The following is a 26,947-nucleotide window of genomic DNA, read 5'->3' on the forward strand; positions in this document are numbered from 1 at the left end:
GAGATGAATTCTACAAGGGGTACCAGGAATGAATCTATGCAGGTAATTAGGTATGGTGTTCAAAGATATTTTTGATGACTAGAATTACAACATCTGATCAATATTTGCAACAAGCATGAAGATATTCAAATCTAAAGAAAGAAACAGAAAGCAGAGCTGCAAACCTGAAAAAGAACATTTCAGTATTTCTAAAGTTGAAAATCAGTATTTCGATGAGGAAATCAGTATTTTCAAAAATACCATAGGACAACACATAAGGCTGAAACTTTAGAAATCAGTATTTTACATTAAACTATCAGTATTTATTCACTTTTCAGTACTAAATACTGAAAATCAGTACTACTTGGCAGCTCTGAGAAAGGGATCTGTGAAGCATGAATCTACAATATCAGTCATTGACAGGCAAAAATTCTCAACTCATATGAACAAGATTGTGATACTGCAACTGGTTGGCAGAATACAATATTTTCTTTGTAGAAATGATTTTTTTTTTTTATCAAGGCTGAGAAAATCCCAGAGAAGTGAAACCAGATGATTTCAAAGTCAAGATCGCTGCAGATGGAATATGGTATAAAGAAAGATGAATAGACAAATCATAATCATGAAGACCACAGACGTAATGGTTGAGGTGTTTTCCAGCAAAGGGTGTCATGTATATTTCAGGAAGTGTGTTAAGAGATATATTTCCAAAGCTCAACATGAAGACACTGAGAAATATGATGAAGAAAATTTCCAAGAGCAGGATAAGCGAAGCTTGACACCGATCATTGTCTTCATGCTCCCTGCATAACAGATTTGGATAGTGCATGTAAACCCAGTGGAGAACTCATGAGAAAAGGCTGCTTCTAATGTGCGCCATAATGTGGCTGCGATGAATGCAAGGAACGCTCCCCAGGGAGTGGAAATTGTGCACTTTTCGTGCTTGATTGAAATGAATCCAATGACCGGGGTAATAATATGCTGTAACGCGCTTTGGGCCATTCTGGGAAAAGCGCTTTATAAAAATTGGCTATTATTATTATTATTATGATTCTCTTGGTAGCCATCTTGGTGAGATTCAAATAGTAGAACAAGTGGAATGCCTCTGGCAGTCTCGCCTGCAATACGTGATTCGATATAGCAGCAGAGTTGACTTTGAAAACAGCTATTGAATAATTATTCACTAAGGCAAACATTCATAAAATAAAACACTATGTCCATTGATCCAAAATTATCTTTGGCCTGAAACTCACAAAGGATGTTCAGGGATACTTGATTGCTCTACGTCCATGTTTCCAAGCCTTGAAATAAGCACCTGTGAGCCGGGGGCAATTTTTTTTTTAAATTGCCCCCGGCTCACGGGCTTTTTACAGGAACCGGGGGCAATTTTCTGGAACCAGGGGCAATTTAAAAAAATATATATATAACGGTGAACCACACCGCAAATTTGTTTATAGTAAGCGCAGCTACTGCAATTTTTTAATTAGTAAATGAATAGCATATGCTAAGTATTAGGCTTATTCAAACATTTAAGAAATCAGATTTAAATGTTGTTTTGACACCCTCACTCCACATCCCCTTTACAACCACACACACATGGGCTTATTTATTTTTCGTCTTTAATGAACCATGATCAATGAACCCCCCCCCAAAAAAAAAAATCTAAATAAATAAAATAAAAATTTTAAAAAAAGAGAGAGATGGAGAAAGAGAGAATTCAGATCAAAAAATAAATTTACAAAAAAAAAAAAAATTTAAGGCTTTTTTTATGGTTTGAATCATGGGAGTGGGTGAGTGTTTGTGTGTGATTGTGGCTGTGAGGTGCACTTGGATTGCATATACGAAATCAATAAATAACTCAGTCTATTCAAATTCCAGCACATAGCCACAGGCTATGTACATGTACATGTATTGTAGGTTCACGTACCGTAAGTTTTTCACAAGTTATTTGAAAACGCAGATCTCCACAGAAAATGCCTTTCATTCTGGGAGAGTCTGAATTCGGTGAAAATGTATTCATTAATAACTTAAATATTCATCACAATGAAGAAATCAAAGTTTTTTGACAGTTTTCAAATATTAACATGAAATCTAAACTATCTCAAACGGAAAATCACCATCACTTAGGCCATTACTGATAGAATTCTCACCCAGAGCTCTGGCAGACATGAGCTCAAAACTGGCTTGCTAACACCACACTCAAGTGCACGCGGCGTCCTCCTTATTTTTTTTTTAGATGGAGCCTTGTTAGATTATTTATTGTCTGATATTTACCCCTCTCCAGGAAAGAAATTAAAAAGCTACAATTCACAACTATAAGCTAAGTTATTTTGGATTATTAAGGCTCCGTTTTGACAAGCACGGTCGGCGACTGTGAGGATAAAAGACTTGCACATCGTATGTGCTGTGAACAGGGATTTATCTCCTGTGCAATTCGAATTACTATATCACAGAATTGTGATATCCCGACTGGAAATGTGTGCATTAGAAATTGCACATGGTGAAGTATGGAAAAACCGCTACCGGAAGAACGCGCGCATATGTATTACAGGAAAAAAAAGACGGACGTAGCTCACTTTTTATGGTACAGAGAAAAAGACGCACTTGGCAATTTTAAACTGTGTTTATCGTAAATTGAAAGTTATTTGATTTTGGCTTTACAGATATTTAAATTACATGTATGATATGGCTTCACTGCTCACTCACGGCGGGCGCAATTACCTGGAAAATATTTGCGCCCGGTCGTCAAAATTTTGATGATTTTGGGGCTTCATGGGCGCAATTGATGGCGTTATGAGCGCGAATTTGCGCTCAGCGCCCACTTATTTCAAGGCTTGCATGTTTCATGAACTAGATCCATAAAATTTCAAAGTTATAATGGCAATTCCACAAATACCCATAACATGACCAAAGTTCATTGACCCTAAGTGACCTTTGACCTTGGTCATGTGATCTGACACTCGGACAGGATGTTCAGTAACACTTGATCATCCTATGTCCATAGGTCCATATACTTTCTAAGTTATGATGACATTTCAAAAACTTAACCTTGATTAAGATTTCAATGTTAACAATGCCGCTGCTGTCGGAAAAGCGGCGTCTTTAAGTCTCCAGGGGAGGGGGGGGGGTTAAATTGACCCCCCCAGTTGAATAAGGATGAACATCGAGTTCAGGACCAACATATGCTCTCAAAAGAATGCTGTGTACCATGAAACAACTACACTCTATGTGTATGCGTTAAACTTTGATTCTATTCAACCTTCAAAGTATTTGGAATTTGATACATTCATTTTTACCATATCGTTCAGAGTTTTCTGTTTGGAAAATTTCCTCCATGGTAAATTGGAATTGGATAAAACTTTAATAAACCTAAATAAACAAGGTAACTTCCTTTTATATATTTTATCAAACCACATGGATACATTGTTCATAGAACCAGCCATTCAAACTGCTGTGTAGTAGGCAGTGTAGTACACAAACAATCTAATAACAGGGGGCATTAGTGAGAATTATTTCCCCTCTTTTACCTTTGCCTCAAGTGTTTTCAATATCTGCTCAATTGGACAGATCCAATAGTAACCAAAGCCCTCTGTCACTTGCATTATTTGTACACTATACTGCAGTATCAATTTGGATTGCTGGTTCGTTGACCAATCAGAGGCCTAGAATAATATTGCGATGCGTATAACAAATGCTATTCCACTCTACCTCCTCCATCCACCTTGCGCATTGTAAGCATACTGTCATCCCTCAACACTCTACACTGTGAAATAGTGTTTGCCGTTGCCCTTGAATGGAGAAGGTGAAAGTACAAAATAATGCATGTCACAAGACTATCAGAGGGCAATTATAACTATTAACATTGTGTATGCATTTATTTCCAATTCTTCCATAAAAGAAAATAGAGAGTGTGAAGGAAACATAATGCAAGAACTCACTCTCCTTTCTGTTTTCCAACTTACTGATATAAAACTGACCAGCAAGTCTTGACCACGAGAAAGGGATGCAATGTCTAATCAGACACTAATTACCTACGCCTTCAATAAAACAAATCATCATAAATTTTCGCATAAATGGTGCTGTAGGATTGATCACATTCAATGTAACTTTCCATAGATTTTTAAACAGCTATTATTTCTTTCAACAAAAAAAATTGTCTGTTTCTGTTACATCAATAATTTAGTAACTTTCTTACTTCTGCCAGGATCTGGCTATTTTCTGTGATATTCTTGCATATTACAAATTAACCTGCATTCAATAATGTGTATTCTGAAGCCCAGTTTAACTTTTAGTCGGTGCTAAAATTATTGGAAGCCAAACATGTCAAAATTTTGTTTACATTGTGCACTTGTTATGTTTATTTAGTTATTTCTCCAGGGGGCAGTTTCATAAAGCTGTTCGTAAGTTAAGAGCAACTTAAGAATGACTGGTGAACCTTTCTTACGTGCTTAACCAATCGCCAATGAATATACCCTTTACCACAAGAAAGAATCATCGGTCATTCTTAAAGTCGCTCTTAACTTACAAACAGCTTTATGAAACACCCACCAGGCCTTACTTTTTAATCTACTTTTTCTCAAATATTCTCACACAGTTGTGAATGTTTGGAGTGCCAAATAAGCTGATAGAATCAACCTCAACTCTCAGAGACCTGTGTCACAATTGGCAATCCATAGCTTAACTAAAACTTCAGACCAGGGCTCCATTTCATTAAAGTTACTATTATGGTAAATTTGCCATCCAATGGTTACTACCATGGGAACGATGGTAACAGCCAATCAGAATCAAGGATTCCATGAAAGATACCAATTGATGACAAAGTTACCATAATGGTTACTTTTATGCAACCGGGCCCAGAGATTGAATTAACTAGACTTCAGAACACAGGCCAAGAAAGTCTGAATCATCACTTACCTTGACAACATCAAAGGCTTTCACTTTTCCAGTATGCCTAACATGAGGACCACGACACAGATCAATTAAAGGCCCACACCTGAACACAATGAAATACAATCATAAATTAGAATGCTTGAATTCTTTGAATTTCAATATGCTTTATACAGGGTACATCCAAACGTTGAAGGGGAAGTCATTATTATCAAATCAATTAAAAAATCGATCAGAGGCCCACACCTGAACACAATGAAATACACTGATAAATTGAATACTAGAATTCTTTGAATTTCAATATGCTTTATACAGGGTACATCCAAACGTTCAAGGGGAAGTCATTATTATCAATTAAAATTGCACAGATGTGAGCAAATATATGTGTGCACCAACATTAAATATATTATAAAGGACAAATAAACAACTGTTTTAATTAAAATATTGATGACTAAATACTATGATTACAAAATTGTTTGATTTCCCATCAGTTATCATCTATAAAATTCAAATTTCAAATATATCAGATTATTAGTATTACCAAATATTTCTTAATCCTTTACTCATCTCCCCAGTACCTTATTCCACTGATCAAAAGTCATACCCCTTCAAGATCCTTACGTTCCTCCTTTTCCAATTCTCTTGTTACCCCCAAAGTTTCCCAAACCTGGGGTGAAATATCATTTGTTTATTCATCCTCGAAGCTATGGAATAGCCTCCCTCATAACATCAAACAGTGCTTGACTTCTGAAACTTTCAAAAATTACCTCAAAACATTTGTGTTCAATTCTTCTTAATTTCTTTTATAATTTCCTAAAAAGCGCCTTGAGCACTCTACAGAGTGGATTTGGCGCGATATAAGTCTAATTATTATTATTATTATTATTTTACACAACATTACAGCTTGATGAGAATGTGAAGATCATACATTTCATTTTTTTTCAAAGTTACCGAAAGGATATCAAGCCTGAATTAAATCTTTTTACATTACCTATACACTGTGGTAGTGCGAGTTTGAACACGTTCTGAGATGATACGTCTCTTGAATTCATTATACTGTTGAGAAAAAAATCATTTGATATAATGAATGACTTCATCTTTTATGAAACACTCAGGTAAGTACAATTGCTATCTGATATGTTTATTACTTCTCAATACGAGGCTAGTGAACAATATCTTGAGCTTTGAAACGGTTCAGCATTTACCAAGACACACTCATGGAAATTCTAAATTGAATGGTACTTGAGCAGTATATATTATAACTTTAAGTTTATTCCCACCACATATGGGCTGCATTAATTACACAAGGGTTTGTCTTATCACATTTCATATATCATTCCAAGCTGCCTATTTCATACTTTCACCTTGTAATTTGAAAAAATAAATAAAATTGAATTTAATAATTGCAGTCCTAATGCACAATGAGGTTCCAGTCTTGTCTTCTTCAATATGGTATATAAATAAACATCCGCCAAGATAGCTTGCTACACTCTTGTACACATGATTAGCTCTCAAACTCTACATACTGCATGAATCAGTGTATTGGATCTAGAAAATGGGTCGCAAAGAATTTTGTGATGAATGTTGGAAAATCAAAGCCTCCTGGCTGTATAGCATTATGGGGTGGAAAGGATGAATGGAAAAGGTGGTATCAATGGCTGGCTTGACAGAGTCAAAACTTCAAGCTGATCACTGTCTTTGTGAGTTATAACCAAAGGTGCATTTCACAAAACCATTAAAAAGCAAAACTTCATGGGTACTATCCTAAAGACTACAACAATCATTTAAAAGATGTATGTGGAGTTAACAGGTTTGTGAAACAACCCCCCCCCACGTTGACTTACTTCAAACATCTTGAGCAGGTCTTCCTTGGTCATCTCAAGTCTAACAAAAGGCTGCTTGTCTTTCTGAATAGATTTTACAATCTGGTTGATGCTATCAAAATCATTGCTTGATACTTGCCTGTCGATGCAAAGGAAAATAGCCCAATTTAACATACATATATTTGCACAGGCAATAACTGAAAAACATTGAGTGATTTAACGTCCGGTTTTGGCCCTGGTGTTGGTGTTGAAATTTGGATTGCTTCCCCTAGCTCCAAAACTTACTCAGAGTTTGCAAAACTGATTCAGATCACATTATTGACATCTAAACAACTAGTGAGTGACTTTTCTGGACCATTTTCATTTTGTGTTTGGTGTTATAATCGTGTAAAAATTGACCTTACACCAACACCAAAAGGTCAACACAGAACTTGAAATCACCCATTCTAGCAGAAGGTGTACACATAACTTCCCAGCTCTCCATGATATTGAAGAGATCTCAGGAAATAATGGGTTAGTTTACTCTCCTTTCTGTTTTCCAACTTACTGATACAAGTAAAAATCAGCAAGTCTTGACCACGAGAAAGGGATATGAAATACATCCTTTGAAACATTGTGAAATGATCATCATATCCTACTAGCCATAATAATCAACTTTTATGATTGTGGGCAACAACGGGAAGACAAGACAAATCACTCAATTATGATGAATTGAATATAACCCTTTGCCCACCACATTCATAAAACCTCCAGAACCATATTAAATAGAAAACTATGAATATAGTATACTTTATATGCTAAATATTTTGAACAAACATTTTTTTTTAGATCTTGATGTTGTTGGCTTTCCATAGTTGTAGTTGATTGGATCAATCATAACTCTTTGTAAGACGGGACCTAGACCTGAAATCCATCCTCACTGATATGAGAGACGAGGATGTTCCCTAGATGAATTGAATATAACCCTTTGCCCACCACATTAATATAATCCCTGCACATTACATATATAACTCTGAATATACTTTATATGAAAAAAAAACTTTTGAACAAACATGTAATTTAGATGTTGTTGGCTTTCCATAGTTGTAGTTGATTGGATCAATCATAACTCTTTGTAAGATGGGACCTAGACATGAAACCCATCCCCACTGATATCAGATATGGTTATGTGCCTGGGCCCCATCTTACAAAGTGTTACGATTGATCCAATCATCGTAACTTGATCCAATTAATCTAAACTCTATGGAAATCCATCATTGTCATAAATCTTTTTTAGGATATGTGTAAAAAGTCCATTGTAAACAAAGGAGAACACAACGATCTGCCAAGAAATCAATGAATTTATGGATATACATTCATATCCAGAAAAAAATATGAGCAAAAATGCATTCTATATGTTGACTTTGCTGGCTTTCCATAATTGCGATTGATCAGATCAATCACAACTCTTTGTAAGATGGGGCCCAGGACCACTAGATACTCACTGTCCATCAAGGAATGAATCGTAGTAGAATCCATTCTCAATGGGAGGCCCGTAACATAGACATCCTCCATACTTTCTTTCCATAGCTTCACCCAACACATGAGCACTGGAATGCCAGAACACCTGTTGTCCTTCTTCGCTATCAAACTTATGAAGCTCAAGCTTGCTGTCTTCTTCAAACGGTCTATCAAGATCCCATAGCACACCATTCACCTTGGCAATCACTGCATTGTCTGCAAGTCCTTGGCTGTAGTGTCAAGAAAAGGCAATTAAGAAGTAAAATTTGTTTCTAATAAACCAGTTATGCAACAGATACACATAAAAACATTGGTTAATCTGTAGCAAGCACTTCCTAGGAGACAGATTGTAACAAACAATATAACAATTTTTAACTGTCAAATACTTCGACTACAATTTCAACTCTGATTTGAATAAATGCTCCAGTATGGTTACTTGATTTTATTCAATTCAACTTCATATCATATTACAATGGACATACCATTCAAACAATGGTATGTAAAATCTAGCTGTGAATTGCACTTGGAGAATCATAATGCTGTCAAACCATAACCTATATGAACATTGTGAAACATGAGGAGAGGAACGACACAATTCAATGGCATATATTCCTATCTCTCTTTAAATCTAAATTAGGGTCTAACGTTGTAGTATAACTATGGATAGCCAACAGTGAAGGTTCACTTCATAAAACCGTTTTAAGGTTCACTTCATAAAAACATTTTGGGTTCAATTCATTTATAACTGTGTGTAATTTTTCAAGCATAAAATCATGAGCAAAGAGCACAGCAATCTTGTTTAAAAAATAAAATGTACAAATCAATTATTTTTTTACTTCCCATAAGTTTGGCATTGGTAGTGATCTAACCCACGATGGTTAAACCAGGGAAGTGGGAGTTTCCACTTGGCTGGTTAAACTGACTTATGAATATGTACCATAAGGTTTGATCAAGTACAACTTACCTAATAGATTGAGCTATTTCATATGGAGTAGTACGCCATGACTGACCATCAACCACCTTACCATCAGGTAATGTGACTTTGATTGGTGCTGGGACCTTGGCTGGAGAGAACAAAAAACAGAGTTTAATCATGTTACATACACAGATCAGAATGATTTCAAGCATACCCATGAGAAGTGATTGTTTTAAATGTGAATGGAGTCCAAGGTATTTTGGATCAGTGGATAAGTTTCTGATCTTTGAACTACTACATTAGGTCCAGGGTCCATAACCCATCATCGTCTATTGGCAAGGCATTTACCTAAATTTGCCACTCTCCAACAAGGTGTAGTTAGGCACCCAGTGGGATCAATGCTTTAAATGCTTGAGCATCTGATCTGGGTAGCAATGCTAGGACTGGGGTAATCATAAGCAGTGCTTTACAAACATTCCCAGATAGTGATCTGATCTACATCTAGTTTGATGAACTAGTAATATCATTATTTTATTTGGCATTTCTAGAGAATACAGATTTACATCCATATTAAACAAGTCACTGAGAACAATGTCATATTGCATGATAAAGAAAATAGGATCTGGATGACAGAGAGGCTGGCTGAGTAAGGAAAAGGTTAACCCAATAACAATAGCCGACAGGTCTTTCTCTCCAAATCTTCCCAACTCCATCATGGGTCAATAATAATTAGATGAAATAAAGGAAAGGGGGGGGGGGTAATTTAAGCCAAGTAGACCACAGTCATGATGGATCCCCTGTTGACTGGCCTTTATGACCCTCATTGGTCTTATAAATTTGTTACACTCTATTTCACTTTCCTATTTGTGTAGTGCTGTGTGTGTGATATTTAAAAGCGGCTTAGCCCCCAAAACATATAAAAATTAAGACGGGGAGGGGGGGGGGGAGTACCTACATGTAAACATGGCCAGCAATCACAGGGCATTGGCATATATTATAAACTTGTTAATGAAATCAATCATGGTGTAAACATCACCCCCCCCCCCCCCCCTGTCCCACTTTCCTGATATAATATTAAAATAAATCAGGTTTTGAGAAAGTAGAGTGGGAATTACTTATCAGAGATTGGTCTGACAAAAAACAAAAAAATAGCTAAATTGCCAGTCTATCTGAGGATCAATAATTCCTACTATGCTTTCAAAGAAAACCCCTAATGTATTTGCTTTATATCATACTTTTAATGAATTACAACCAGGGTCATAGCTGCTAATCTGAACAAGAAAATTTCAGTAATAAAAGCTGAAAATCTGTATTTTGGTAAGGAGATCAGTACTTTAAAAGAAATACTATAAGACAACACATAAAACTGGAACTTTAGAAATCTGTATTTTGCATGAAACCATTAGTGTTCAAATTTTTCAGAATTAAATACAGAAAATCTGTACTACTCCGCAGCTACGCAAAATCTAGCCACTGAGCATGTTGAGTATAGTAATTTGCTTCAAATGACCTACATTTCCCCAAGCCACTAATCCACAGAATGGGAATAAGTGGCTGCGCTGAGGAATCACATGACTTCACCGGGAGAGACAGCTCGCTGACTGAGGCACCCAAATGATTACTTAACGGGCAATTCCATATTAAATGATCAACCTTTTTCTACATCCAACCCCCATTTTTCTCAAGTTTTACTTCACTTTATAAACTGATCAAGTCATGGTCCTTTGAGAACATTACAGACTGTCAAAAGAACAAGAAATCAGAGACAGAAAATTTCATGAATGTCCCACATAGTGGGGGTCGGACGTACATATTTTATGGAATTGCCCTAAATATGTTGTTATCTTAAACAATGACATCAGATAATTTGCAAAGTCGAGGTTTGATGTCACTCAACATAGTTGGAATATATCGGTCACATGATGCCATTTGAACCATTAACCATGAAGGGTTTAATCTATGTAGGATAAAAATAGAAATGAATTCAAACCTGCAAATTGAGCATCAGCTTCAGCCTTTAGTCTATCAAACAGATCAATTCTATTCTGAATGTATTCTGGCCATGGATTCAGCTGAAAACAGGATCAACATACAGAATAGTAACATTAGAACTCATTCAAAGTTTGAATATGATTTGACTTCTGAAGTTGTCTTTCATCCACCACATTGCTAGACATGTATGATATCATCTGTAGCAGACTGGTTGATTGTGGTACATCTATGAAGAGTATTTTCTTTAGATGAATATGCAGGCTCAGTCAGATCCATTTCAAACTCCATCATGATCATTTTGCATAAGATCAATGATTTATAACTGAGTAAGTTCAATTTGAAACCTTTTCTCTTTTTTTCTTAGTAGAGGTAGTTGATGGTCAAATTACTTGAGAGAGCATGAATGCTTGCAGAATGCAACAAATGGCCAAGCTATTATAATAATCAAAACAGTACAATAAAATCTAATCTATAATGCTTTAAACCTTGGTTGCCAGACAGCAAAACTACTGCTCTACAGATCTAGCTATCAAAAGAAAGTTAGGTGCACTGTGTGCATGTAAGTTCCTCTTGAGTTTCTGTCTCTTTCCAAAAATAGTTTAACAGCAAAGTCACAAAGCAAAAAAACTTTCATTACAGTATGGTAACAAATGTATAATTGGATAATCCAATAGATGCTTACATACCTCATGTTGTTGAGCCCCTCCTCCTCCTCCTCCTCCTCCTTTTTTGTCCTTTTTCTTCTTCCCTTGCTTCCCTTCCCCCTTGCCAGATGAAGCCATTGCTTCCTACAATAAAGAAACAAAAGTAGGATCTAAATGTACAGAGGCTTGGCCAAGATTTAAAGAGATGTGCTAGAAATGAAGAAATTGAAAGTGGTGATTTAGTTTTGACTTTTTGTGAGTTTAGGATATTTTCAAAATGACTAACTGAATACCATTTCCGACATTTCTACACTATCGATTTCATTTAAAACAAAAATTCATAAAAAAATGAGAAAAATAGTATGAAAAGATGATGTTTACGCCACCATCTTGTTTCTCATTGTTCTTCCCCAACTTTACAGACACATACAACTTCATTTACGAAATTTCTAAGCTAGTATCAATTTCATTCTTGAACAAGAATTCATCAAAAAAATGAGAAAAACATTATGAAAAGACGGGGGAGATTTGCCCAATGTTTATGCCACCATATTGTTTCTCAATGTTCTGATTTAGGGCTAGATCTGATAGAATGAAGGTAGAAATCTTGGGGCGAAAGTTGCAGGTTTTTGGGGCAGTGCACGCAGATGACTGGCTTCATACTGTAGAGCATACATGTAAGTGCAGATGAATAGAAAGGAATTCCTGGCTTTGTGAAGAGTAAGCATACGTTAGTAAATGATTTTTACTCTCTAGATTAGAAGCCTCCTGGCTAGCCTCTATGCCATTTGGTCTTTTTGGAACCATGAACCAGTGAGATTGATTGTTGATTGACATTAAATCAATGCTTTGATGTTAAAGGTCAAGTCCACTACATCAAAATGTTGATTTAAATCAAAAGAGAAAAATCAGACAAGCACAATGCTGAAAATTTCCTCAAAATCGGATGTAAAATAAGTTATGACATTTGATTTTAAAGTTTTGCTATTTTTCAAAAAATATATGCACAATTATTTAGTCACATGCAAATAAAAGAATCAATGATGTCCCTCACTCATTCTTTCTTATGTTTTTTATTATTTGAATTTACAGATTTGACAATAAGGACCAACTTGACTGAACCATATAGTGTTAAACAATGGCAATTTCACATGTTCAATGAGAAATAAAAGTTAGTTTCACATATTATGACATTGAGGACAAATTTAGAATATTTCATATTTCTTCTAATAAAATACAACTTTACAAGACAAAGTGAGTGATATCATCAGTTCCCTCATTTGCATACCAACCAGTATGTGCATATAAGCAAAAACTTTAAATGTTCATAACTTTCTTATTTCCAGTTTTGATGAAATTTTCAGTGTTACTAGATAAACTCATATAGTCATAGATGCAGAGTGACCAGATTTCACAAAATGAAATATGGGACGATCGACACAAAAGATCAACAAAGAAGGCTATACAGTGTTACACCTGTGAATTGGAAGGAATTGGAAGGGAGGGTGAACGAGACAATGGAGAGAAAGAAAAGACAAAAGAGATGAATTGAGAAGAAAAAATTAAGGGGAAAATTAAGGGAAAATAAAAAAGAATATAAAAAAGTTAGAACAAAAGAATGAAAGAAAGAATAAAAGAGAAAAAAGTTTCCGTCATTCTTTGAATTGAATACAGAAAGAAAAAGAAAGGATTGGAAGAAGAATACATGTGTGAAAGACAAAATAAAGGAGAAAAGAAAAAAAAAGAAAGTAACAAAAAGGACGAAAGATTGAATAAAAGAAAAATGTTTCCTTCATTCTTTGAAAGACAGAAACAAACAAAGAAAGAAAAAAAAACAGTAAGGAAGGAGGGAAGGAAGGAATTAAGGAAGGGAGTGAGAGAGAGAATAAGGGAAAGAATTAGAAGGAAAAATAAAATTAATGAAAAAAGGAGGAAAGAGAGGGAGGAAGAATGAAGTGAAGAGGGAATGAAAACATAATGGTAGAAGAGAAAGAATTAAAAGAAAAAGGAGAGGAAGGGAGGGGGAGAAAAAAAAAGTTTAAAGAAAGAAAGAACGAAGAAAATAAAAAAGGGAAATTTGATAAAGAAGACGGGTAAGAAAGAGGAAATTCAAGACAAATGAACAGAGAAAGGATCAGGAAAGACAAATAGGAAATAAAGACAGATGGAACAAAAATGGGCAAGCGGGAAGGATAGAAGGATGAAGGATAGAAGGATGAAGAAAGAAGGATAGAAAAGAAAGAAAGAGGAAAAAAGTTCAAACTTCAAGCAAACAAAAATCCAATCTTCTAACAAAATCATGATATGTGGTGTTTTTCAAATATACTTTAAAAATAAAAAAAAGGTTTAGAAATGAATAAAATTTAAAAGTGATTTTTGTTTTTACTTAAGAATTAGATGAAACATCGCGGCATCATATACAAGACCCAAAACGAAAGCTGAAACAACTAGATCTAGTTATGAAAACTCTATAACTCCAAATCAGTAATCTGAGAACCCATAATATAATTATACAAATTACCCACCGATTTTGTGATTATTTTGGCATAGTAGCCTACCACACGATGGCAGGAGGCCAGTTCGTTTACGATGTATTGGGTTAGCAAGAAAATCACTGCAAAACTTGCAAAAGTTTATTTTAACGATTTTATTGTTGTCTCTGCTTCGTCATTTGTTGGTTATTTTGATAAAAATTCATCACTTTAAAATACATTTTGTTCAATATTCTGAAAATGAATTAGGCTAGCTACGGGACAAATAGACATCCCGGGAAGGGATTGTCGGTATGCCTGGACAAAGAAGCAAAATACGGGACAATCCCGAAAAATACGGGACGTCTGGTCACCCTGTATAGATGATAGAGAAACGTTAGACGTTGGCTTGTCGATTGTCTTGGATTTTCTTTTGGGGGGTGGACTTGTCTTGGCCTTTAAACTACATAGGCCTACTTGAACTTCAAAAGTTTCATCACTTATGCATACATCTCATCTAAAATACATGTAGATCTAGAATACGTACTAAGATCTAACGTTACAAAGTATATTTTCATAATTTGTCATAAACCAAAAACGTCAGTGCAGTGGACGTGTCATGTCATTGACGTCTTCAATTCACTTCAGTCCCACACATACATTCACACGTTACTCTAAAAAAAAAAAGATCTCCAACTAACCACAGACATTCTTCTTTGACGTGTTAGCAGGAGTACACGCTTGCAATGTCGAAATAGCAAACTTGATATCATAGAGAAATATAAAATGTAAAACTTAACAAAGAAAAACTAAAATTCAGCGTGCCTTTGGCTTGTCCCCAACTTGAAGTTTTGCCACGCCCGCGGACACGTCGTCAGCCATGCTGTGCTCAACTATTAAACTGAAATAAGAGATCAGCGCAGGCGGTTTGAACCATAGAGACATCTCTTTATGGTTTGAACCAAGCCAAATGTTAGAAGTTTCAGTCAGATTGCATCATTCATTTTTTTTTTATAGGCATTGAAGTTGGTGTCTCCCGGGTCCCGCTGTGTAAACAGCGGACGTAATGCGCCAATTCTTTTTTGAGGAGTCTAAATAAATGAAAGTCATGTATGCCTTAAGCTAGAGGCGGGGGTCGGCTATATAGGGTGCTGATTCCATGCACCCCCCAAGATTTCCTGGGGGCCCCCATGAAATCTTGGGGGCACGAGATCAGCACCCTAGCCAACCGGAGCCCGGACAAAATTCCAATTGAAACCCGTTGAACTTCAATTGGTTTCTTGTAGATTTTGTGATTTATTTTAATTTGCTGTAATAAAAACAGAACTTAAAAAAAAACTTCAATTTGGATTAAATTGGTATCAATTGGTTTCAATAGGTTCAATGGGTCGATCGGATACCAATTGAGGTCCTATTTTAGGGTCAATTAGATGAACTAACCCCACTAGAGATCAATGTTGGGACCAACTGAAAACCAATACCAATTGAATTTCCATTTTTTTTTCAAAATTGGTTCAATTGGTATTAATGGGTTTCAATAGGTCCAATGGGTCCAAATTAGATACCTATTGAGATCCTTATTTTGTAGGGACAAGTGATCAAACTGGCCCCGTTAGAATTAAATGTGGGGAACAATTGAAGACCCATTGAATTTTCAATTGCATGGTTTCAATTGGTTTTCATTTGGATTCAATTGGTATCAGTTTGTTTCAATAGGTCCAATGGGTCCAAATTAGATACCAGTCGATCGAGTTCCTATTAATGTAGTGCCATTGGTCTCAATTTGGCAAACTGGCCCCATTAGAATGCAAAACTGGGACCAATTGAAGACCAATTGATGTTTAATGGGGCCAATTGATCCTCCGGCATTAACCATCCTCGGCCTCCTTATCATTGATATATCACAATTATCACCATCCTCCTCATCAACCCTGGATCATCCTCTTCATAAATACCATTATATCACCATCCTCCTCATCACTATACCAATATCACCATCGATCCTCCTCATCATTAGCATGCATACTCCACCTAATAATACCATTAATCATCATCATCATCATCATCATCCTCATCATTAACAGGGCCCTAGCCATAATCATTTTGTGGGGGGTGTACCAGCTAAATTTGCCAACTAAATATTGCGTTACAGCGCCAATTCGAGCACAGGGGGAGTTTGATGGGGAATGTCCCCCCCCCCTACAATAATCACATGTAAAAAGATTTTGAATTTTTGGAATTGAATTACTGGCATTTGGTCCCATTTGGTGAATACTTTAAGGTAAATTATACAAAGATATGGAAAAATATTTGCACTGTAAAAATAAACATTTTGGATCAAAATAGAAAGGCCATATCAATTTGTTGTGTACAAAAAACGCTCCTCTTATAAGGCATAGAAATGGGACGATTAACACACAGTCACTAATACGCGCCGCTGTCTTCGCATCGTGCAGGCAGTCTACGTGTATAGTGGCGCGCGCGGGCTGCTACATTGCGGTGCAGGGGTGTTCAACTTACATATCGTGAGCGCACTCAGCTGCGCGTGTTTTCACTTCTTCTCCCTTCTCTCCTTTTCTTGTCATTTTTCCTCGCATTACTTGTTTTCATAAATTTCCCTCTCACTTTCCTTGTTTTCTCACTCCCTTCAGTTTTGTAACTCTTTTTGATCACTTGCATTCATTAGCACACCCCCGGTCAAAAATGGTACAGTCCTATCCAACATACACTCAAGTCGTCGCTGTACGAATAATGAAAACGTGCAAAATTCTTCACGCGCTGCGCGTTGCCTAGCTATGCGTGTGTACTGTGTACTATACTGTGTACACACAATGCCATCGGCTGAACCCGCCAAACTATAGTGACCAATTATTGCACTGAAGCTTTTGCAAATGTGAAAAGTGACAGAGGTTTTTTTTTATCCAATCAAAATAATTCTTAGGTATTCGCAATCTACAGCATTTTCTGCAAAATGTCTTTTTTTGATAGTGTCTATTGTGACGTATATATTTTTTTACAATAACGTGAAGTCGCATCAAACGTTTCGTTTCCCGCACTTGCCCATTGGCTCATGTACAAATGGATTTCCAAAATCATCAAGAAAGGTTCCAAAAACCTAAAAAGTGACAGAACTTAATTTGACTAAAATTAAATGAAAATCATATCATGTTCAAGGTGAGAATCTGCTCTATTCTATTCTGTTTTGATAGATCACCTTGTTGACGCGTTTGGGAGATATCTTAGTAAATCCCTCAAAAACTGCGTATTTTCTATTATTCTCCATAGGGAAATAATTTAACACGCTACGCACTGCAAAAAAGGAGCGCAAACAAATTGATATGATTGTAGTGTGCCGTAGTAGCTAACTTGCAGGATAATGCTTTAACCTAATGTGGCGTACCATGGGTCACGGCATGGTGGGGGGGGGGGGGCACCGGAAAATATTTTGAGTCACTATACGCGCAAAGCGCCACGTATAGGCTTATTGACCTTATAGAGACATTTTATGGACTGTGCCATTAAACGGATATGTAATGTAGTCACTGATCAAATGATGCGAGCGCGGAGCGCGAGCTGAAAAGTTTTGATATTCAGACCTGAAAAGGGCCATAATAGCAAGTCTTAAAAAAATAAAAAAATACGTATCTGTCTCGCTAAACAAACAATGTGAGCGCGAAGTGCGAGATGAATTATTTGTATTTATTGACCCCAAACAGAGAAAGTTTAAGGACTATATTAGGAATCAAATAAGAGAATACACATCTCACCATACTCATCTAATTTGAGTGCAGAGCGCTTGCTGATTTTGTTAGAAAACATGAAACACTTTTTGTAGTCATTGTAATCATGATTAAAATACGCATCTGACTAATCAAATGTTGCGAGCGCGGAGCGCGAGCTGAAAATTAAGTTCATACCTGAAGAGAAGCATTTTAAGTCTTGTGTGTAGGAATTTACGAAGACCTTATCTATTTCAATAACAAAATAATGCGAGTGCGAAGTGCGAGCTGAAAATTTTGTATATATTGACCCTAAAAAGGGACATTTTAAGGACTATTTCTTTTTTTTAGAATCCATTAAGACTTATCTCACCATATAGTCATCTAATGCGAGTGCTAAGTGATTGCTGATTTTGTTAGAATCACATCCAAACACATGGAGAGCTTTTTGTAGTCATGGTCATAGTATCCAAATAATATCCAAATCCTTTGGAAGTGCATTATTCATAATTGTGATATGCGCTATGCAAGAACTGTTTATTATTATTATTATCATTATTAGTAATCATGATTATCATACACATCTCACTAGCGCAAAGTGCGAGCTGAAGATATAAGAAATTCGTATTAAATTTTTTTTATATGCAGACCTTGAAATGGGGCAATCACTTTAAGTAGAAGCATATGTCACTACATAAAACAATAATAACTCAAAGTGCGATCAAATATATTTGGTGCATATTGACTTGAAAACAGGACGTTTTAGTACAACATGATTATATATCTCGTTAAACCGACAATGCGAGTAAATAGACCCTGAGCAAATAATGTTTCATAAAGTTATGAAAAATATGTAATGTAACATAACATATGTAATATAATATAACATTATAATGTACAATAATTTCTTCTTTCCCACTACGTTTCATTATTCTCCCTCTTTTTCTCCCGTTTTTTTTTTGTGGGGGGGGCATCGGCTGCCCCCCCCCCCCGTAGTTACGCCACTGATATAACCCTATGAATTAATAACATCGAAATCAAAGATTTGTTAATTTTTAATTGACCTTCTGTGCAAGATGTCTCAACTACTAAAATTTCAAGAGTGCTATTGCTAACATGTATTTTCTTTCAGTCATTAAAAATGTTACAGAAATTATTGAAGTTACCTTTATCTTGTATGTTATTCTATATCATAATATTTAACGTCTTGGTTTTGATGACCAAGTTGTTAGCAAGCGATTTAAGTCGGCAGTATATGTAAGGTCCTTTTCACACAGTTCAGGAGTAGCAGGTTGTCCAGTCGCCGGTCTCCCATGGTTGATCTAACACTTATAACTGGTGCTGTCATGAGAAGCCTGTATAACTTAGAAGATCTTTGTGTTTTTTGCCAACTGCAAACTTGTAAACAAGTCTACAAGTTGTAGAATTGTCTTCATGAATTTGCCAACTGCAGAGTTACCAGTTTTTAAAGTCTTGTGTTCTGTTCTTTTCAGATCTGAAACGGGGCAGTACTTGTTTGGATGACTGGTAAGGTGTAAAGTGTTCTGCCACTTTAATAGGCCCACTTTAAATTGCCAACTATACTTTGGCTTTGATTATTCAATTTAAACCTTGGAAATTCATCCCACCCCATATTTATTTACCTAGTCTTGCCTCTATTTTTACAAAACTAATGTGTTTGTTAAATCGTCAACAATAAGTGGTATAATTTGCAAACTCATAAGCTTGTTTATATTGGGGGAGGCCCTGGGCTAACTTTGTGCGTTATTAAAGCTCTATCTGTTTTGTCCTTTGTATTTTGCCGACTAATAGGGCTCTAAGCCTGGCAACATGGACTTGGATTTGCCAACTGGTTGTCTTTACTCTATAAGTCGTAACCATGGAGCTATTAATAGCTCTATGTCGTAACCTTCTTCGAAGTTAGTACCCCTATTTTTCTCTTTTTTCTTTCTTTCTTTCTTTCTTTCTTTCTCTCCCCTCTCTCCTTCTTTCTTTTTTTCTCTTCCTTTCTTTCCCTCTTTCCTTTTCTCCCCTATCCTCCATTTTGCCGACTGGTACATGATTTTGCCGACTGCCATGAATGTTTGGGGGGTGTCACACCCCCCCTCCCTCTAGCTATTATTAATACCATTATCACCATCCTCATCATCAATACCAATATCACCATCCTCCTCTTCATCACCAATACAAATATCACCATCCTCCTCGTCAATAATACTATGTTATCAGCTAGCATCCTACTCACATATTATCAACATCTCCTCATCATTATCATCATAAAAAATATCACTATCCTCCTCATCAATTACACCATTATCACCATCCTCATAATCATCCTCCATACCATTATCACCATCATCATTAATACCTTCCTCCTTCTCATCATTACCACCATCCTCATCATCATCATTAATACCAATATCACCATCCTCCTCATCATCATTAATACCAATCTCACCATCCTCCTCATCATCATTAATACCATTATCACCATCCTCCTCATCATCATTAATACCAATCTCACCATCCTCATCATCATCATTAATACCAATCTCACCATCCTCATCATCATCATTAATACCAATATCACCATCCTCCTCATCATCATTAATACCAATATCACCATCCTCATCATCATTAATACCATTATCACCATCCTCTTCCTCATCATTATACTTTTATCACCATCCTCCTCATCATTAATACCATTATCACCATCCTCCTCCTCCTCATCATCATTAATACCATTATCACCATCCTCCTCATCATCATTAATACCATTATCACCATCCTCCTCATCATCATTAATACCATTATCACCATCCTCATCATCATCATCATTAATACCATTATCACCATCCTCCTCATCATCATTAATACCATTATCACCATCCTCCTCATCATCATTAATACCATTATCATCATCCTCCTCATAAATACCATTATCACCATCCTCCTCATCATTAATACCATTATCACCATCCTCCTCATCATCATCCTCATTAATACCATTATCACCATCCTCCTCATCATCATTAATACCATTATCACCATCCTCCTCCTCATCATTAATACCATTATCACCATCCTCCTCATCATCATTAATACCATTATCACCATCCTCCTCATTAATACCATTATCACCATCCTCCTCATCATCATTAATACCATTATCACCATCCTCCTCATCATCATTAATACCATTATCACCATCCTCCTCATTAATACCATTATCACCATCCTCCTCCTCATCATTAATACCATTATCACCATCCTCCTCATCATCATTAATACCATTATCACCATCCTCCTCATTAATACCATTATCACCATCCTCCTCATCATCATTAATACCATTATCACCATCCTCCTCATTAATACCATTATCACCATCCTCCTCCTCATCATTAATACCATTATCACCATCCTCCTCCTCATCATTAATACCATTATCACCATCATCATCATCATTAATACCATTATCACCATCATCCTCCTCATCATTAATACCATTATCACCATCCTCCTCATCATCATCATCATTAATACCATTATCACCATCCTCCTCATCATCATTAATACCATTATCACCATCCTCCTCATCATCATTAATACCAATCTCACCATCCTCCTCATCATTAATACCATTATCACCATCCACTTCATCATCATTAATACCATTATCACCATCCTCCTCCTCATAATACTAGTATCAACATCCTCCTCATCATTGTTATGAATATCATCGTCAATATCATCATGATCAATATTACCATCATCATTGTCATCATCTTTATAAATACCATCATCATAATATTATTGATAACCTGATTCCGATAAAATTCAAAGCCAAAACAAAGTCATGACTAATTCAACTTCTTGACTTGATTTATTACAAACTACCAATGCATTTATAGGTAGTTCACAACATGTCATAAAACATACACAAAATGAACAACCAACAGTAGCACAAAACATGAATACACATTATCCAATGTAAGGTTACTGTATGAAGTACATAAAATGAATAGTCTGTGCTTGAAATTTCTTCCATCCCTTTTCTTTTTTCTTCCACATTGTGCTAATGAAATCCATCATACATGTCTTAGCATCACATACATGACAGTGTATTTGTACACCATGCAGGTATAACTACTTTTCAAGGGACTAAGCTATCATCTAAAAAAAAATTCTCTCTCTCTCTGTAAAGCAAAGACAATTAACCCCCTCTTCTCATATAAACATAAATAAACCAAAAAAAATTGTTTAAAAAAAAAATGACAGAAAAAAATTAAGCCAACCCAACCTCTCATTGTTGGAAAAGTGAAAAATGTTTTCCAGTTATTCATTAAACATCATTTATGGTTAAAAAAAGAAAAAAAAACATGCAAAGGACTATTCTCCAAATGACCTAATATTCAAAACAAGACAAAGAGCTGAAAAGTTCAGGTTGAAAAATTGCATGCAGTCTTAAACATGTATTTTGAATTTGCAGCCAAACGCTCAATATCTCAATCGTTCTGGTGATTACATGATATCAACATACACTAATTCTTTCGTACATTTTTATCAAAATTTCCCATATTTGGTGACGACAAAGTGTACTTATCTTTAAATCTCTGCTTTATCTGATTTTTTCTTTCTATTACAACAAATTTGTTCAGTTTGGAAAGGAAATCATAAATGGGTGATCAGAAATGTACATGAATTATTTACTCACTTCATCCATGGACCTACTGCTACTTTGTAATGGGTCCATGCTTCATCGCAATCTTCTAGTTCTCATTTCCATAGCAATTTAATACTAAAATGTGTCAAAAGTTTTCTTAGCAAAAAGGTATTCAAACAATAGTTTGAAAGGTCTTGAGAGGTCACATTTCGTCACCTTTCACATTTGTCATGTTCCCTTCAACTTTGGTGACCTAATCAGGGGTCTGTTATGAAAGACCCAAGATATCTTCTTGGCCAAATCAAATTCAACAAAAGTCTACACAAAGTCTTTCAATTTCACTTAACAAAATGCAAAAGCATCCAAATGACAAGCTTCCTTGCTTTCCAAGTTTTTTTCAAAAATGCTTACTCTCCTCCCCCAAGAAAAATGTCTGCATACAGCTATTAAGTTTATCATGGGAAGTTGTTTATTACACAGGAGAGCATCTTGTGCTTATATTTCAACCAGAAGTGCCTGAAATGAATGAAAAAATTACCAAAAATTTCAATGGCGAAACCCACTTTGCTTTTCATGATTCACCAAAAATAAACTACCATGTCACTGGCTTGTGCTTGTATTCATCTTATTCTCAATTGTCACGGAAATATTCCATCCATGTTTGTTTTATACATGTGTCTAACATATTAACATATTCTACATTTCACTTTGACCAAATGAAAACGCCCACCTCATTTTCTGTGCACATAATATGGAACAATCAATGACTGGAAGTGTGATGCTTAAAAAAGGTGTTGATATTACACATTACAAAAAATATATAGATCAGATGATACGCATTGTCAAATCAATGTTTTCGCCTGTACATACTGTAATCCTGAACACATCTGTGTTCTCTCGGACATGTATCTTTGATAAATTAATTCACGAATATAGACCATTAAAGCTGGAGTGAAAATGAAGTAAAGTGCTAACCAATTCAACATTTTCAAAAATTTATTTTAATAACTGAAAGTAAGAAAGAATTAACTTAATTCAGATTACGCCTTTTCAAAACTTTTTAAGACAAAAAATCTGACGTAAACTATTCTTTTCATTAAAATACATCATTCCTGTCCATGCAAAAGCCTAATCTTTGAAGTATACACAGTGAAACTTCGTAAGAACTCTTTAAAAAATCACAACATCTGACCAATTTTCAATATTTAAAATTACTTATTTTTCACCAAGGATTATACAATACCCAAGGAATTTTTAGACATACATATGGCCGATTTTTTTTAGCCTATCCTGTACTTCCATGTTCTTTTCTTCTTTTTTTTGAGTGGTATTGATCAGGATTTCATTTTCTTTTCCAAAGATCATCTGCATACAAAGCAATCCCTGAAAACTGGAGTAAATAGAAGCAATAAATTGGATTAAGGTTCATGTGTCATTCTCTCTGTCTCTTTCTAGGCGTTTCAGGATCGTTTTAGGCCTTTGTCACTTACTAGTAACCAATGTCTCCATGCGTCACATTACACATAGCAAAAGGCCTAAAGAATCTTGCATGAACAGAGGTATTGAAGTGTGATAGAAAGAGAGGGATGCTCTTGAGCCTGCAGAGAAATCAGGGAAGTAGTTGAGTTTGGTATTTCCGAGTCATGAGGCCACTGGAAAAAAAACTTCTCAAATAGACTTTGTACATGTGACTCGAGCCAAGGCTGAGGCCAAGAAATTCTGGTCAGATCCATCATAGCAGCACTAGGGGTGAAGGTGAATTTGCCAATGAAAGTCAGATCTCTTAGCAAGAAATTGGACCAAAAAAAAATATCGCATTTTGCACAATATAAACCCTGTGTCAAACACGATACAGGCAATTGTAATTAACAGTTTATGGCCAACCATGTACAAAAAAATATATAAATCATTTCAACTATTTATCGTATCTCTCTATGTTAAAGGGGATATGGTCTAAACAATTGTTCCAACTAACTGTAACTATTCCACACAGTTGTTATGGATGGGCTATATATGCAACTATGTAAGTACGAATCCATGTATATCTTGGTTGCGATAGAAATTCCAAAGCAATCATAAAAACTTGTGAAAACTCAATCTTACTCAATCAATAAAGAAAATACTTGAGATTACAGCGAGGGAAGAATACGATGTGACATTTGTGAACTGGTGTAGACATATAATCACATAACGTAAGTAATAAAAGAGATATATTTGTGCAGGCAAATATAAACAAGAAATACGAGGTAATGTTACTAGAATGGCAAGAAAAGAAGGTAAAAGGAGACATATGGACGACTTTAGGTCTTATCAGACCTTATCACCATTCATTGAGGATCACTACCTTGTTATTCACACATGGGATCGATAGCAACAGGTAATTCAGATGTTATCACCACAGTTTATGAACCTCATAGACAGTATTGCGACATATCATATAATACTTGTTGTGACGTATGTTATTAATGCAAATAATAGCATGTTGTGCACTGAGAGGCATAATGCAGTCTAATCTCAGTGATAAATCGTACTTTATTCAGCGAAATCACTGCTTGTTATCCGTACGACAAACACGGTTTGAAGGGGTGATAAATTGATTGATTGCCACTCATGATTTACTTACATCCAGACGTTGTTCTATCAAAAAGATGATAAGTCACCGCTGGCTAGTGGCAATAACATCTGGGGGGTTTTTCACAAAGATTGAAGTATGACTTAGAGTTGCACTTAAATGTCGGCGTGTACGATACACAACGCGCAATCTTATTGATCAATGGGCAGTAGTGTGGTCCTCTTGGCATGAACTAAAGAATGCGATAATGCCTTTTATACCGTACGCAACCAGGCCTTTAAGTGCGACTCTAAGTCATACATAAATCTTTGTGAAACACCCCCCCGCTGGAAAGGGGGTTAGAAACACTGGTCACACTTTGTGATGTCAATGTACTAGAACAACAGTGGAATGTCTCACAAAGCTGATGGACTACTGAAACAATTTTTTAGGTGTAAGTCAGCTCCATAGTGGTGTAAGATTAAGCAGAAGAAAGGATCAACAGTTGATGTCACAGCCCTATGAAATGATCCCCAGGGGGTGTTTCACAAAAACTTAAGTATGACTTATGCGTCGCACTTAAATGCCTAGTTGCATGCAGAATAAAAGGCATGACTGCATTCTTCAGATCATGCGAAGAGGATGCGCACTACTGCGCATTGATCAATAAGATTGCGCATTTCATATATGTGCAAGTCGGCATTTAAGTGCAACTCCAAGGGGGTGCTGCAAGAAAATAATGCAATCGCAAATATTCAGTAGCAATTTTACAATTGATTGATCACTTTTAACTATAGCAAATCATATTACACTCCTTGTTTCATGGAGCAGATTAGCAATCAATCGCAAATTTGCAATTAATTGCACGGCATATGCTTGATTTTGTGAACGGAAATAGACTTGCAATTGATCGCAAGTTTCTTGCAACGCCCCATAAGTCATAGTAAAATCTTTGTGAAACATCCCCCTGATTGAGAAGGACTGGATTTATGAGCATCCAAGATGACTGCATCATGGAAAATTGAAAATAAGTGACAATTTAAATTGGTTTCCATTTCTGCATATTCAAAGAATCATTGCCCATATTTATGACCCTGTACAAAATAAAGTACAAAAAAAATCATGCAAAATTGCTTTTGCACCTCAATCTAACTGCATGTCGCTCCCTTTTCTTTCCAAAATGAAATTTCAGTACCAAGGGTCATTAATGAAAAAATTCTAAATTATCAAAAGTAAAATTTACATTGCATTCTTTCAGTCCTTTTTTTTGGGGGAGGACTCTTTGAACACCTAATTAAGAATTCACTGATGACATACATGAAAGCTACATACAATGATCATATCCTGAAAATTTCAGCCCATTCCTTAATTGAAAAGTTACTTTACATCAAAAAGATATGTTGATATTTTATTTTGATCAGGCATCCAATCAAAAAAGAATGTGCTTGTAAGATCATAAACTACATCAAATAAAGCTTTTTCATTATTATCAACACCATGAAGGTTTTCGGACAGACAAGTTTTTACTATGGAGTAATCACATGGAAAAGTGACAGACACTTGCGGGGATATATGAAAACTTTGGGAGCTTTAAGATCTCAAAAAATTACATTTAATGATCAAAATTAAGTAAACTGATACTGCCTTTCAATTTCCCTTCTTTTCCTTTCCTTACCACAAAAGCTGGAATAAAAAAATATATAATAATGATGATATGAATAACAAGAATAAAAATGAAAATAATAATAATCAAATAGAGAATAATACTTTGTCTTGATCAGTTTTTAATTTCCCCA

The 26,947-nt window shown here is 35.7% G+C and overlaps 1 protein-coding gene across 1 annotated transcript in view; it reads right to left on the bottom strand.

Annotated features, from left to right (window-relative positions):
- The window catches only part of LOC121416256 (threonine--tRNA ligase 1, cytoplasmic-like), a 28,397-nt gene extending 13,367 nt beyond the window's left edge, over positions 1-15,030 (bottom strand). The window contains exons 1-8 of the mRNA XM_041609771.1: positions 14,914-15,030; positions 11,784-11,885; positions 11,096-11,177; positions 9,154-9,253; positions 8,174-8,419; positions 6,711-6,828; positions 5,858-5,922; positions 4,894-4,972 (exon numbers count right to left, since the gene is read on the bottom strand). Of these exons, the coding sequence (XP_041465705.1) occupies positions 4,894-4,972; positions 5,858-5,922; positions 6,711-6,828; positions 8,174-8,419; positions 9,154-9,253; positions 11,096-11,177; positions 11,784-11,885; positions 14,914-14,985 (864 nt within the window). The 5' untranslated portion in view covers positions 14,986-15,030. The remainder of the gene's footprint in view (positions 1-4,893; positions 4,973-5,857; positions 5,923-6,710; positions 6,829-8,173; positions 8,420-9,153; positions 9,254-11,095; positions 11,178-11,783; positions 11,886-14,913) is intronic.
- Between the last annotated feature and the right edge of the window lie 11,917 nt (positions 15,031-26,947).

Source organism: Lytechinus variegatus, chromosome 5 (assembly GCF_018143015.1).
Source record: "Lytechinus variegatus isolate NC3 chromosome 5, Lvar_3.0, whole genome shotgun sequence".
Lineage (NCBI taxonomy): Eukaryota > Metazoa > Echinodermata > Echinoidea > Temnopleuroida > Toxopneustidae > Lytechinus > Lytechinus variegatus.